Source organism: Panthera pardus, unplaced genomic scaffold (genome assembly GCF_024362965.1).
Source record: "Panthera pardus isolate Hobbes unplaced genomic scaffold, ASM2436296v1 HiC_scaffold_24, whole genome shotgun sequence".
Classification (NCBI taxonomy): Eukaryota; Metazoa; Chordata; class Mammalia; order Carnivora; family Felidae; genus Panthera; species Panthera pardus.
Window position 1 is genome coordinate 76,702,068 of NW_026526810.1, and position 15,386 is coordinate 76,717,453.

General features: G+C 37.1%; 1 protein-coding gene across 7 annotated transcripts in view; it reads right to left on the reverse strand.

The window, feature by feature from the left end:
• LOC109253326 (uncharacterized) overlaps positions 1 to 15,386 on the reverse strand; it is a 64,006-nt gene that overhangs the window by 24,059 nt on the left and 24,561 nt on the right. For all 7 annotated transcript variants that reach the window (XR_008417182.1, XR_008417181.1, XR_008417179.1 and 4 more), the window contains exons 4-7: positions 13,811 to 13,932; positions 12,010 to 12,120; positions 4,101 to 4,207; positions 577 to 667 (exon numbers count right to left, since the gene is read on the reverse strand). Coding sequence is in view for 3 of the 7 variants with exons in the window: in XM_053889351.1 (XP_053745326.1) it covers positions 577 to 667; positions 4,101 to 4,207; positions 12,010 to 12,120; positions 13,811 to 13,932 (431 nt within the window). In the remaining 4 variants the exon portion in view is untranslated. The remainder of the gene's footprint in view (positions 1 to 576; positions 668 to 4,100; positions 4,208 to 12,009; positions 12,121 to 13,810; positions 13,933 to 15,386) is intronic.

A 15,386-nucleotide genomic window follows, 5' to 3' on the forward strand; every position in this document is an offset into this window, starting at 1 on the left:
AGCCTTGAACAACTCTGTTCCTTTTGTTCTAAGGGAAATGTTATGATGTGGGTGTTCTAAGCTTCTTACAAACATTTAAGAGCATTTGTTAACCTAAAACTGTAACCCCCCAGTTGGAAAAACCAGGTGGAGAAGCAAAGGAATCAATACCAAGATAAGAATTATAATTTCTGAGCTCTTGAGGTCAATGAAAAAACTACAAACCAGTTCTTAAGCCATAGGCTTTTGCATTCTTTCAATCATATGTCACTATATCCAGAAAAAGCATTTCCAGAATATTGTAATAGCTACCAGAAAAAAGTAGAAGAGGGGCACCTGGGTGGCTCAGTCGGTTAAGCGGACAACTTCAGCTCAGGTCACGATTTCATGGTTCATGGGTCTGAGCCCTGAGTTAGGCTCTGTGCTGACAGCTCAGAGCCTGGAGCCTGCTTCGGATTCTGTGTCTCCCTCTCTCTTTGCCCCTCCCCTGCTCATGCTCTGTCTCTCTAAAATAAATAAAAATGTTTAAAAAAAAAAAAAGAAAAAAGTAGAAGAAAAGTTTTGACAATAAAAATGCTGGGAAAGAGGCTTACATACCTGAAGACTTGACAGAGAATCTTCAAGGCTTGGTACTGTTACTAATAAGGATCCTTGTTTCCTTACATTATGGCTGATATATTCCCAGGCTCTGCAACATATTAAAAACTTGTATTTTAGGTTTTACCAGATACTGAACACATAAAAAAAAAAAAGAAAATGACAAGAGAAAATGCAGCATAAGCAATACCTAGAAATCCAGGTGGGCAAAAGTGTTTGCCTGCAGGAAACAGGATTATAGCAGCAAATTAGAAATTGGGAAATTTTTCAGTTCAGTATTGAAGAGATTTAGCAAGATGGGGATTTGTGTTACTACCAGGTACTGTAAGGCAAAAACTCAGTTCTCAGGACCAATACACAAGGTAAAGGTGGATCAGCAGTTAACGCCCCTTAAACTCTTGATGAAGTGTCAAAACTGGATCTGCGGATGGAAAAGGGCTGGGGAGAGGCAGAGAGGGGAAAGGGACGTGGAGAAAGGCCACAGAAGCCAGAAACCAAGAAAAAGCTAACAATAAAGCAGAATATGTAGATTACATTTTTAAAAATAACATCAAGAGTGAAATCATACTTTATTTGGTTGTCAAAAATATTTAATGGAAAGACTTCTGGACAATATGGTTTAGTGGGGCCAGCCTGGTTGAAAGCACGACGAAATACCATGTACATATGTATGTGCCAGAGGGCAACACCTGAGCAGTTCTGACTCACTTTAATGCAGACATGAACTGGATTCTCATGTACACGAGTCTCGACAGTGCACCCCGCTACTGGGGAGCGATGGTCAGCAAAGCAGGGATGGGCATCCCTTGCAACAGGCACGTGGGCAGCAGTGTCATTTGTATTTATTTTAGTTACAACAATTTATTAGGTTTAGTATTCTGGAGTTTATTAGGCAAAATGATACAAATGTTCTTTTTTCTTAGGCTAGATCTAAAATCATGTAGCAGTGCTTGATAACAGTCCCTGTGCTTGGGTTAGAGCTATTGTTTTGATGTGGTGCCTTAAAAATGATGTATTTTACAAGTTTATTTAATAAGAATGAAGAAGCTGAGTAAATTGGCACGGTTGGTCATGGCTCTCAAAATACTGGTAAGCTGTCACTGTAGGAGTTTTATCTGTTTTACCTAATAAAAAAAATGCATTGAGGCACCTTTGAAACTAACAATTACTCTACAAATCTGGGGTGTTACCCTGCAATGAGATCTAACTTATTCTGAAGCCTCAGACTTTCCTGAGTACACATTTTCTATTATTATGATATATTTCTGTTTTCTCTTATATACTAACTCCTATAGCAATATCATCCCACTTGTCCCAGATTCTAATTAAGACTACAAGTCTTTGGAGGCTATATGTAATGCCATCTGTTCCTTTTCACTTAGTACAATACAGAATTAATACAGCTAAATGATCAGTTTCTTCAGAATGATTCCAATGTCAGAATACTTTACTATGTGTTCTAAACATTCTCTTATATACTGTCATTCATGACTATAACCTGCATATATTTAGACTTCATTGCACTAGACTAATTTAGGAGAAATGACCGAACCAACATATGTGGCCAAAACCTATTCACTGAACAATGAGAGTTTGTGACTGAATGTACCAAGAAAGCTTTTAAAACAGCCCAAACATTCAGCAGTATTTCCAATATCAAGTTCACCAGTAGCTTTCACCAGTCTTCAGTAGTCTAAATCTTTCTACAATGAATCTCCAAAGATTTTAAGGTGTTTTTCTCTTTTAACTTCTTGTACAACATAAACCTGGTTAATATTTCATTCTCCAACAATCATGTAATGTTTTGGCTACTGGTCATTAACTTAAAAAGGTAAAGAGCTAATCATACTTTGTCCACTGGAAATTAAGTTTAAAGAAAGCACCATTATTAAAACAACTTTGCTCATGTTGTGTTTCTGGTCTTTAGCCTGTGACCAAAAATTGTCACTCATTGTGGCTGAGCTTTGACTATATGATTAGCTTTCTGTTGAACTAGTTTCTTTCTTTCTTTTTTTAATGTTTACTTATTTATTTTGAAAGAGGAGAATGTGAGCAGGGGAGGGGCAGATAGAGAAGGAGAGAGAGAATCCCAAGCAGGCTCCACAACTGGCACGGAGCCTGACGATCCCACGAACCATGAGGTCATAACCTGAGCTGAAATCAAGAGTAGGATGCTTAATCACTGAGCCACCCAGGCGCCCCTGAACTAGTTTCTTTTTAAAATATTTAAATTGTTAATTTCATAGTGACCTTAACCTACTAGTAATGGGTATGGATATATGTATATATTTTTTAATATGAAATTTATTGTCAAATTGGTTTCTATACAACACCCAGTGCTCCCAGTGCTCATCCCAACAGGTGCCCTCCTCAATGCCCGTCACCCATTTTCCCCTCCCTCCCACCCCCCATCAACCCTCTGGATATATGTATTTGTGTGTGTGTGTGTGTGTGTGTGTGTGTGTGAGAGAGAGAGAGAGAGAGAGAGAGAGAGAGAGAGAGGGAGGGAGGGAGAAAGTTGGGGGCAGGGTGAAGGTAAAAGGTAAAAGGGTGGCAGGATGAAGAGGTTTAGCCATTTGAGAGTCCACTTAGTAATAACTATTTATGGTCTGTAACTATATGCCTTTTTATTTCTCTGCAGTAGAAACCTTATTGGTACACTAATCCAAACATTTGTATAATTCCCTTTCATACATATAGAAAGGAGCTTTCCTGCATCTAGAGTACACATATGCCATTATGATAAATAAAAAGCCAGCAATCCTAACTAGCCAGAAAAATCAGTGTCTCAGACTATGGACCATAGGAATTTTCCAATTAGAGGAACCTACTGGTCCTGATGGATCAAAAAAACATCAAACTGTGGCACAGAAGTCAAAAAAGTGGTAACAGATTTGCTGATTTTTCCATTACCTGAAGAGTGGAATAACTCTAGGAACCAACTATTACCACCTTAAAAATATTTTTAGTTTGATAATTAAGCACTATTTTGGTGAATATTCTTATATCTTGCTTTATACTCACAAAAATTAATTCCCATCATTTTGTGATAGAATAGCACATGAGATGTTTTTTCAAAGAAAATAAAACAGAAAAGAGTAAGTATAAACGCCCACTGGGAATAGATATTTTATTGCATCTGTGATTGCTAAGCAGGTGCTTGAGTCATGATATAATTTTATATATACCCTCCCCCCTGCAAATTAGATGTGATATTCTACAAAGTTAGACAATCAAAGTTTATTTTTATTTTATACATAATGCATTTCCTTGTTAATATAATCTTGTTGAGGTTGTTTTAAAAAATAGTTTAATATGAAAGTATTTCTACTTTATCAATCCTTTATTTTTTTAAAAAAATATGCATTTATTTAAGTAATCTCTACACCCAATGTAGGGCTTGAACTCATAACCCCAACATTAAGAGTTGCCTGATTGACTGAGCCAGCCAAGCGCCCCACTAACCCCTTTTCATACTTTGCTGAATATAGTTTAACAGATTCTTGCTTGAATAAATAACATACCTGGCCTGTTCTGCCTCATCAAGAAAATATTCGAAGACGTTATTCATTATAATAACATCAGCATTTTGCAGAAGTGAACCTTGGGTACAGATGTCTGCATGAAGCACCTAAAGAAGAATGAGTTCATTTAAGAAAACAAAGATACCGTATCATATAACCAAAGAAGAAATATTTATTGGTTCAATGATGTTGTTGAGGCAATATGAGAAGTTAACCGACTTAAAATGGGAGAAAGAACAGTATATTTAATAGTACTGTCTAGGGGAGATACTTGATATCTAATGAAAACCATAAACTTGTGAAAATTTGTTTTAGATGGATTTATTTATACATATATACATATATAAAATTTATTCATATAATTATAGTCTTTTAATCTCCAGTTCAGAGCTTTTTCTCACTATGATTATATCATTAACTGTTAAGAGTCAAAGGCCCTAGGGTCAAATTCTGGCTCCATCATCAATGGAGTTTGTATACTTAGGCAGTCAGTATCCTCATAAATAAATTGGAATATATCTATTACGATTCACAGAATCAAATGGGATCATATAAAAACAATAAAAGTAATTGATACATTGTAAAATGTTAATATGCTTATTGGCTTTGTCTAACTTTTCATCTAAAATTTACTTGATATATTATTTATCTAAAAAAGCTAACAAGATAATTTATTTAAAAACTATATGCCTAGGGGCACCTGGGTGGCTCAGTCAGTTGGGTGTCCGACTTCGGCTCAGGTTCTGTGCTGACAGCTCAGAGCCTGAAGCCTGCTTCAGATTCTGTGTCTCCCCCTTCTCTGCTCCTCCCCTGCTTGCACTCTGTTTCTCTCTCACAAAAATAAATCAACACTAAAAAAAAATTAAAAAAATTTTTTTAACTATATGCCTCATACCCCAAACAATAGAATACCTAGGAATAAATTTATTCAAGGAGGTTAAAGACCTGTACTTTGAAAACAAACACTGATGAAAGAAACTCAAGATGACACAAAGAAATGGAAAGACATTTCATGTTCATGGGCTGGAAGAACAAATATTGTTAAAATATCTATACTACTCAAAGCAAGACTTAATGGAATCCCTATCAAAACACCAACAGCAATTTTCACAGAACTAGAACAAACAATCCTAAATTTTGTATCAAATCACAAAGGATCCTAAATGGCCAAACTTGAAAAAGAAAAACAAAACGGGAGATAACACAATTCTAGACTTCAAGTTGTATTACAAAGTTGGAGTGATCAAAACAGTATGGTTCTGGCACAAATATAGACACCTAAATCAATGAACAGAATAGAAAACCCAGAAATAAATCCACAACTATGTGGTCAATTAATCTTTGACAAAAGAGGCAAGAATATGCAACAAGAAAAAGACAGTGTCTTTAACAAATGGTGTTGGGAAACTGTACAGCTACATGCAAAAGTATGAAACTGAACCCCTTTCTTACACCATATGCAGAAATAAACTCAAAATGGAGTAAAGACCTAAAGGTGAGACCCGAAACCATAAAAATCCTAGAAGAGAGTACAGGTAATAATTTCTCTGACACTGGCTATAGCAACATCTTTCTAGATAGATCTCCCAAGGCAAGGGAAACAAAAGCAAAAATAAACTATTGGGACTATATCAAAATGAAAAGCTTCTGTACAGCAAAGGAAACAATCAACAAAACTAAATGACAAACTCCTGAATGGGAAACGATATTTGCAAATGACATATCTGATAAAGGGTTAGCATCCAAAATCTATGAAGAACATATAAGACTGAACACCAAAAAACCAAATAATCCAATTAAATGGGCAGAAGACATGAAGAGACATTTCTCCAAAGAAGACGTATAGATGGCCAACAGACACATGAAAAGATGCTCAACATTAATCATCAGGGAAATGTAAATCAGAACTACAATGAGATATCACTTCACATCTGTCAGAATGACTAAAATAAAAAACACAAGAAACAACAAATGTTGACAAAGATGTAGAGAAAAAGAAACCTTCATGCACTACTGGTGGGAGTGCAAACTGAGGCAGCCACTGTGGAAGACAGTATGGAGGTTCCTCAAAAAGGTAAAAATAGGACTACTGTATGACCCATTACTCGCAGTACTGGGTAGTTACTGAAAACATATAAAAGCACTAATTCAAAGGGATACATGCACCCCTATGTTTACTGCAACATTCTTTACAATACCCAAATTATGGCAGCAGTCCCAGTGTCCACCAACAGATGAATGGATAAAGAAGGGGTGGTATATGTATGTGTGTGTACATATATATACATATATATGTACACACACATACACACGCGCGCACACACACACACACAATGGAATATTAGTCAGTCATAAACAAGAATGAAATTTGCCATTTGCAATAACATGGACGGAGCTAGAGAGTATAATGCTAAGTGAAATAAGTCAGAGAAGGACAAATACCATATGATTTCACTCAAGTGTGGAATTTATGAAAACAAATAAAGGGAAAAAAGAGAGAGACAAAGTAAAAAATGGAATCTTAACCTTAGAGAACAAACTGATGGTCAGCAGAGGGGAGGTGGGTGGGAGGATGGGTGAAATAGGTGATGGGGATTAAAGAGTACACTTATCATGATGAGCGCAGAGTAATGTATAGAATTGTTGAATTATTATATTGTACACTTGAAACTAATATAACACTGTATGTTAACTATACTGGAATTAGAACAAAAAACTTAATAATAAAAAATAAAAACTATATACCTCAAAAAATTAAACTAGACCAGAATCAACAAATCTTACAGAGCACAGGAAAGATAACAAGAGAAAACATCTATTTTCTGAAGAGCAAAACAAACCTCTTTTCTTTAAAAAAAAAATTTTTTTTTTAATGTTTATTTATTTTGGAGAGAGAGAGAGAGACAGAGTGTGATCAGTGAAGGGGCAGATAGAGAGGGAGACACAGAACTGGAAGTGGGCTCCAGGCTCCAGGCTGTCAGCACAGAGCCCGTCTCAGGGCTTGAACTCACGAACTGTGAGATCATGACCCGAGTTGAAGTCAGAGGCTTAACCAACTGAGCCACCCAGATGCCCCAGAACAAACCTCTTTTCATTTTAAAAAGAAGAGAAAAAGTTAAACTATTTTGTATCATATGAGTTCTTTGGTCTTACAAATAAATAGTGTTCAGAATGTTGTAGAGTCTGATTCTTAACATATTAAAAAAAATTTATTTTTAAGTTTTATTTATTTATTTATTTGTTTATTTATTTATTTAGAGCGAGCATGAGCAGGGGAGGGGCAGAGAGAGGGAGAGAGAATCCCAAGCAGGCTCCGTGTTGTTAGTACAGAGCCTGACACAAGGCTCAAACCCATTAACTGAGAGATCATGACCTGAGCTGAAGTCAGATGCCCAGCTGAACTGTGAAATCCCGACCTGAGCCAAAATCAATTCAGATGCTTAATCATCTGAGTCACCCAGGCACCCCTGATTCTTAACATATTTTATTCTTTAAGTAGCAAAAATACTAAAATAATTTAAATTGAGTGGGTCTATAGTCTCTGAACCACACCTTTGACATGTTGTTCCTGAACACACTTAGAAAACACTCACTTTAAAATTTCTTAAAAAAAAATTTTTTTTGAACGTTTATTTCTGAGAGTCAGAACATGAGTGGGGGAAGGGCAAGAGAGAAGGAGGTACAGAATTTGAAACAGGCTCTAGGCTCTGAGCTGTCAGCACAGAGCCCGATGTGGGGCTCGAACCCATGAACTGTGAGATCATGACCAGAGCCAAAGTCTGACACCCAACTGACCGAGCCACCCAAGCTCCCCTCACTTTAAACTTTCTTTTTTTTTTTTTTTTAAATTTTTTTTTTTAACGTTTATTTATTTTTGAGACAGAGAGAGACAGAGCATGAACGGGGGAGGGGCAGAGAGAGAGGGAGACACAGAATCGGAAGCAGGCTCCAGGCTCTGAGCCATCAGCCCAGAGCCTGACGCGGGGCTCGAACTCCCGGACCGCGAGATCGTGACCTGAGCCGAAGTCGGATGCTTAACCGACTGAGCCACCCAGGCGCCCCTCACTTTAAACTTTCTAAACATGTTGCTGAGATGTGAAATAGGTATGCAAATTAACCTATGGATATAGTATAGCTCTCATATAGTTTCCTCTTTTTCTTTCCTATCTCTGTTCACTCTCTCACACCTCATCCCACAGATAGGGTAAAAAATTATGGTGGATCAATTAATTATGGCAACCAATAGAGGTCCCAGGGCAACCCCTCAAAATGGCTCTCGACAAACTGGAATGCTAACAAGGCAAAGGCCACAAGGCAACCAAAATCAATTTAACCAATTTTTAATGGACACCTCCTATATATGAGATACTATGCAAGGAGATATAACATGATGAATGAGATACAATATCTATACTCAAATACTTTATAATCTAGTAATGGGATGAAACAGCTATGCTGGTAACTCTAAATCCTATCAAAGGAATAAGCAAGATATGAATAAAGGAAAATTCACCTTTAGCCTAAAAGAAAGGGAAGAATTTAAATCAATGGGTCTTTTCATAAAGTGCGTAAGACACATGGCATGTACTCTAGTACTTTCCTGAAACCCCATTATAATAAAAATATAGGGTTTTTAGAAAAGAAGATGTATACCTACAAGGATGAAGAGAATAGGAAAGCAAACAACAGACATAAAATTTACAAGTTAAGGGGGTGCTTTGGCCGGCTCAGTTGGTAGAGCATGAGACTCTTGATCTCAGGGTTGTAAGTTCGAGCCCCATGTTGGGTGTAGAGATTACTTAAAATAAAATCTAAAAAAAATTAGTATGTTAGGAAAAAAAGAGGAACTAATAAGGAATTTAGGACCAGAAAAATCTGATTTCTAAGTAGATTATGTATCTATAATTCTAGATATTCTATATATATCTATAATTCTACATATTTAGTTATATATATAATTCTATACATATATCTATAATTTTATATAGAATAAAAATATGTATCTATATATAAACACATATATATCTATAATATACATATATTCTATATATTTCTAGACATATAGAAAGCAAAGATCCAGCCTTGATTTATACTACAGAATCTTAAAAAGGCTTATATTTGGTGGTACTGGGCATTTCTGGGTGAAGGAGTACAGACAAATGCTAAAAATAAGGTAATTTGGTTGAAAGTCAGTTTTAGAAGCACCCAGACCCCTATACACCTCTGCCCTGCCCCAGCAACAGAGGTTTATTCTCTGCAAAGGATAAAATGCAAAGGTGTCTGGGTCAGGGGATATCAGGACTAGCTGAAAAAAAGGCTAATGTACTGAAAACAAGGGAAGTAAGGAAATAACGCAGACAGGATGCTGTGAATCCCTCACGTCTCAATTCTTTTCCTCTATCCCTCAGTCCCTAGGATGTTGTTTGCCATTTAGTAAGGAGACTGGAAAGGTTTTCTCCGGGCAATCAGACCAGCCCAAGAGGAAAGATCTTAAGCTACTTTATCAGATATTCCCCAACTAATTAACTACCCAAACAAGATCACTCAACAGTGAAGCCCACAGTGCTCAGAATCCCCACCTAAGTGCTGAGAAATACAACCAGCCTTTTTGTTTCTCACTTTCAAGTATGAACAGACAACCAAGGATTCTTAGACTTCTGAGGAAAGTCCTGTCAAAAAAGACCAAACACAAACTACAACAAAACAAAACACAGAGACTGAGCCTTAAAGGGTGGATGGATTTCAACAGATACTATAAAAAATAGTCCTACAATTCCTTTCTGTTGATCTTAGGGCCTCTCAAACACAACAATTATCTTTAGCATCAAGGAAGGAAACTGTGAAGTTTGCCAATAAAACGGTATAAAAACAGCTTTCTGCCATTGGGTTACTAATAGCCACCGAAGCCATAAGCTGGGAAAGTATGTGGGATGGGCATGCATCCACATATACTCCTTTGAAAAGTAAGGGGTAAAAATCTTTTAAAATGTAAATAAATGCTTTTTTTTTTTTTAAGTTCATTTATTTAGAGAGAGGGAGAGCATGCACATGGGCAGGGGAGGGGCAGAGAGAGACAGGGAGAGAGAGAATCCCAAGCAGGCTCTGTGAGGTCAGCACAGCACCCCATTTGGGCCTCAACCTCACAAAATGAAATCATGACCTGAGCTGAAATCAAGTCAGATACTTAACCAACTGAGCCACTTGGGCACCCCGTAAATGTTTTATATAACTTTATCATCTTCTTTAAAAAAATAATAATAAAGTACTTGGTTGTCCATTTATAAACTATGATTCTCAGAGGTCCTGATTTTTCTTATTAAAAAAATTTTTTTTAATGTTTATTTTTGACAGAGAATGAGCACGTGAATGGGGGAGGGGCAGAGAGAAAAGGGTGCAGAGGATCCCAAGCAGCCTCTGCTGACAGCAGAGAGCCCAATGTGGGGTTCGAACTCATAAACCATGAGATCACGACCTGAACTGACGTCAGACACTTAACCAACTAAGCCACCCAGGTGCTCCAGAGGTCCTAATTTTTAAATCTCAATTTCCAATTAAATCGACACTACTGTTAATTATGTGATTCTTATTATCCAAGAGCAATGTGTTTTCGTTCACTAAATATGGGATAGTGAGAACAACCCATGAATTTTTTTACTGGACAATAAATTTACTTTAATCATTTGTCTATTTCTAAGATGAGAAAGAGACAGAGAGAGAGAGAAAAAAGAAAGTTTGGAAGGAGGAAGACCATGAAAAAATTTCCTTCAGTAAGAAAGGGGAAGACTAGACCTCAATTGTACTGAGATGTCTTTCAACATCAGATTGCCCTTAACACCAGAGAGCCTTCGATGCTCAATATTTCCCTGCATTGCCACTAGAAGTATAAGATTGTCAGTCAAAGGGTAAGAATTACTGCATTAAGCAAAAAACTTCCTTTCCCCCTTTTGGTTATCTTTGCCCTTACATACAGAAAAAGAGAAAATTTCTGTTGTAGCCCAACCCAGGGCATCATTCCCCTTGAACTGCCATTCTGTGGCATCCACAAAGCCTCCTGAAAGCTTAGAAAAAGAAGATAAAGAACTGAGAGCATTAATTTTTTTGCTTACTTTCAACATAAGAGTTTAATTAAATACACTTCTGACCAACATCTAGAGGTTCAAAAATGCTACCAAAACTGTACTAAAGTGGAGATGAAAGAGATTAAGAAAAAAAATTCCACTTTCTAATAACACTGGGGAGGAAGAGAAATAGGAGTGGAAGATAATTATAATTACATTCATCTTTATTAATGTTTTAAAATATTAAGTCAACTCCACCTATTTCTACACAACAGCAACCAAGAATAGATTCAAAAAGATTTTCTAACTCCAATTCAGAAGAAACTTGGCTAAATTATGGTATAAGATAGACAACAGAAATATACATATACATATTTAATTTTTAATGTTTATTTATTTTTGAGAGAGAGAGAGAGAGAGAGAGCGAGCAGGGGAAGTGCAAAGAGAGAGAGACACACACACACACACACACACACACACACAGAATCTGAAGCAGGCTCCAGGCTCTAAGCTGTCAGCACAGAGCCCGACGCAGGGCTTGAACTCACGGACCGCGAGATCATGACCTAAGCCGAAGTCAGACGCTTAACTGACTGAACCACCCAGGCGCCCCTATAACAGAATGTATATTTAAAAGGATACCTTTAATACAGCTTAGGAAACACAGTCAATGGTACTGTAATAGTGCTGTGTGGGGACAGGTGGTACCTATGCTCATGGTGAGCACAGAATAATGTACAGACTTGTCAACCACCATGTTGTACACCTGAAACTAATGTAACACTTTGTGTCAATTGTCCCTCATAAATAAATAAATAAATAAATAAATAAATAAATAAATAAATGGGTACCTTTATTCTGTCAGTGAACTGGTATTTTTTAATAACCATTTCCTGCAACTGGCAAAAATCTCCATTCAATTCTACTCCATATAGCTGCAGTGCTGAACTGTAAAGATAACCCTGAAAAAGATGAAGACACACTGTGATGCAAATGAATTAACTGTGAGTTCATTTCTACCTAAAATTTAAAAAATCAAACTTAAAAAAAATGGAATTCAATAAAGTAAAAATAAAATGAAAAATAATAACTTGTAGTGTATGTAAAACTTACAACTTCAAGAACTTAAAGACTCTTACTGATCAAGACCTTGATTGTAGTTTATTAATTTCTATTATTTAAAAGCAATCATGTTTTGAAAGATTGATCTCTTCTTACTCTTCTTGATAAAACCGTGCATTCAACAAAGTTGGAAGTAAGAAAAGTGATCACATACAGATTCTCTGTTTAATACCCTATTTCTGTAATTTCTTGGAAAGTTTTATCAGGGGAAATCAAGAAAGGAGTTAACCCGTGGGGAATATAATGGAAAATCATGCACAGTCTGACACTAGAGGAAGGTGGCTGGAGATGTGTCCTGTTGGGCTTAGGGAAGTCAGTCTGATGTCTGCAATCTGCCAAAGATAATTGACCAATCAGTCAACAAGAACAATCAAGAAGTGACTAGATATTATAACGTATCCATTTTTGGTTGCAATAACAAAAAAAATAATATGGAAGGAAAGGCAAATCATATTCTGAGTATCATTTTACATCAACTAACACCCATGCATAAACCAGATTTGTATTCACAGCTCATGATGGATTTTTAGAATATGTTCAACAGAACGCATGTAGGTATTCAAAAATTTGTTGAATCGGTAACCATATTAATATGGAGAAAAATGACAATATGTTTAAATTTATTGACGCTGCCACATACCTGCACAGCCAGATTTCTTTCAGCTATATACTCTTCCAACAAATCAGAAAATGGACAAGAGTGGAGCAAATATGGTAAACAATCATAACCTCTAATGTTCTCCAAACAAAACCATCTGACAATCTGTATTTTCTACTACAGATATCATTACTAATTATAGAATGTAAGTCTTAACACTAAAACATAAACTAAGCACTAAAGAGTTAACTTTCTGATTAGAGCAGCAACGGATGCTGGGAACTGATGGTGCCTGTTTCTGGTATGAGTCTCTACTGCTGTTGGCCACATGTTTTAACAAGTCTGCTAATGACAACCAGAAACCACATTTAAGTTTTTTGATAAAACCATTTAAGAACATTAGAAATACTCGTGATTTGAATTTTTTTTAAAAAGCCACCTTGAAGTGATACTTCAGAAACAAATGTCTGCGTTCAAACTTGAATCACAGAAAATTGGAGCAAGATGTGTCCTTGGATATCATTTAGTTAGCTTATTTACAGGTGAGAAGCTTGAGGCCAGGGTGTTAAGTGACTTGGTTATGGCCATATGCAATTTCCTAGGTTAGGTAAATTTTATAAAAGTTTTAATAAAAGCTCTTACCAAACCTCAGTCCATCAGTAGTGATGGGCAAAACAGCAAAGTGTTATGAGGGTCACCTGCTTCTGTTTTGTTGCTATTCCTTCATTTGTGTCACAGAGACAAACTAGTAAAGGATATCAGAGAGCTGGCCTTTGAAATTCCAAGTCCAGTATACTATTTTAACCTCATTATTCTGTTACTCTAATAAATAAAGCCAAGCTGTCACCTTGGATGGTGGCAGGCAAAATTGTCGCTAGCAGGAGAAGAAAGTATTTTCCAAATGTTGAGTGTGTCCACAAGCTGGACTTTACCCCATAAAGGACTGTGCCAAGCCTGGAGCCAACGTCAACCAAGACCTTTCCCGACAGATCAGGGAGGACATGATGATAAATGAACTTCAATTCCATGAGGGAGAAGGAATGAGAAATAAATCCTGGAGAATTAGAACAGAATAAACATCAAATTGTACTTGGGTATTAAACATTCTCTTCTGTATTTCTAATTCTTTTAACCATATTTATAAAGCGTATTTCTTTTTTCTTTTTTTTACTGTTATTTTTTAATGTTTTAATTATTTTTGAAGGGGAGAGAGAGACAAAGCATAAGCAGGGGAAGAGCAGAGAGAGAGGGAGACACAGAATTCGAAGCAGGCTCCAGGCTCTGAGCTGTCAGCACAAAGCCTGATGAGGAGCTTGAACTCACGAACTGTGAGATCATGACCTGAGCCAAAGTTGGACGCTTAACCGACTGAACCACCCAGGTACCCCTCTTTTGTAATTTTTTAAAATGTTTATTTTTGAGAGAGAGAGAGAGAGAGAGAGAGAAAGAAAGAGGGAAGGAGGAAGGGAGGGGCAGAGAGAGATGGAGACACAGAATCTGAAGCAGGCTCCAGGCTCTGAGCTGTCAGCACAGAGCCCGATGTGGGGTGCGAACCCACAAATGGTGAGATTATGATCTGAGCTGAAGTTGGATGCCCAATAGATTGAGCCACCCAGGTGCCCCTATAAAGCATATTTCATGTTTTTCTCTTCATCAACAAAGGCCATTCAGAGGTTATTTAGAAAAAATTAATGTGATAATTTTGTACTCATTCACTCTGAGCTGTATTAGAGAAGAATAAACATGAAGTCTCTGACATTTAGGGAACAGCTACTTAGCAACCTGTCCCTAACCCTGTGCCCCTCACTTCCTTGTCCTTGGTTTTTCCCTTCTTTTCCCTAGGACTCTTATTCTGTGGGATGCTTCCTAACTCCCATACCATCTGGCTTTCTCCCCTTATCCCAGAACAACCACAGAACAGCCACACACTACTGCATAGAACACACACTATCAAATGAATGACCATCTCTGGAGTTGTGCAGTGTGGCAGCCCTGACCAACCTAAAATGTGTTCTGGAGTGCAGGAGGAGGCTGGTATGAGGGGAGGCGAAGATATTCCCATAAATTATTTTCATTTCTGAGTTTAATTGCTACAATTTTTTAACTGCTACAAGCCTCCTAGCTCATCTCACTCCATTGTTTGTGTAATCAAGTATCTGGAAGAGCCTGAGTATATTTTTTAAAGACTTACTATATTATGTTCTACATAATATAATGGTAGGAAGGGGAGATACTTTGGCTGTAAGTAATAGATGGTGGCAAAGAAAATGGGAAGCAGGCAGGCTAATCCCTTGGAAGAAAATAAAGCGTTTGACCACTACTATCCTTTTCTGCCTAGAATCCTCATCCTCACTACCCTCTTTGTAACATTAGTGCTTCTGCCTTGGGTTACAGAGTCATTATTAGTGTCTTACAGCTAGACAAGCCCCTTTTCATAGGAGAGTTCCACAAGATGATAGTTTTTTCAGATTCACTGTAGTTATATGGGCTGGCCTGTACACCTAGTCA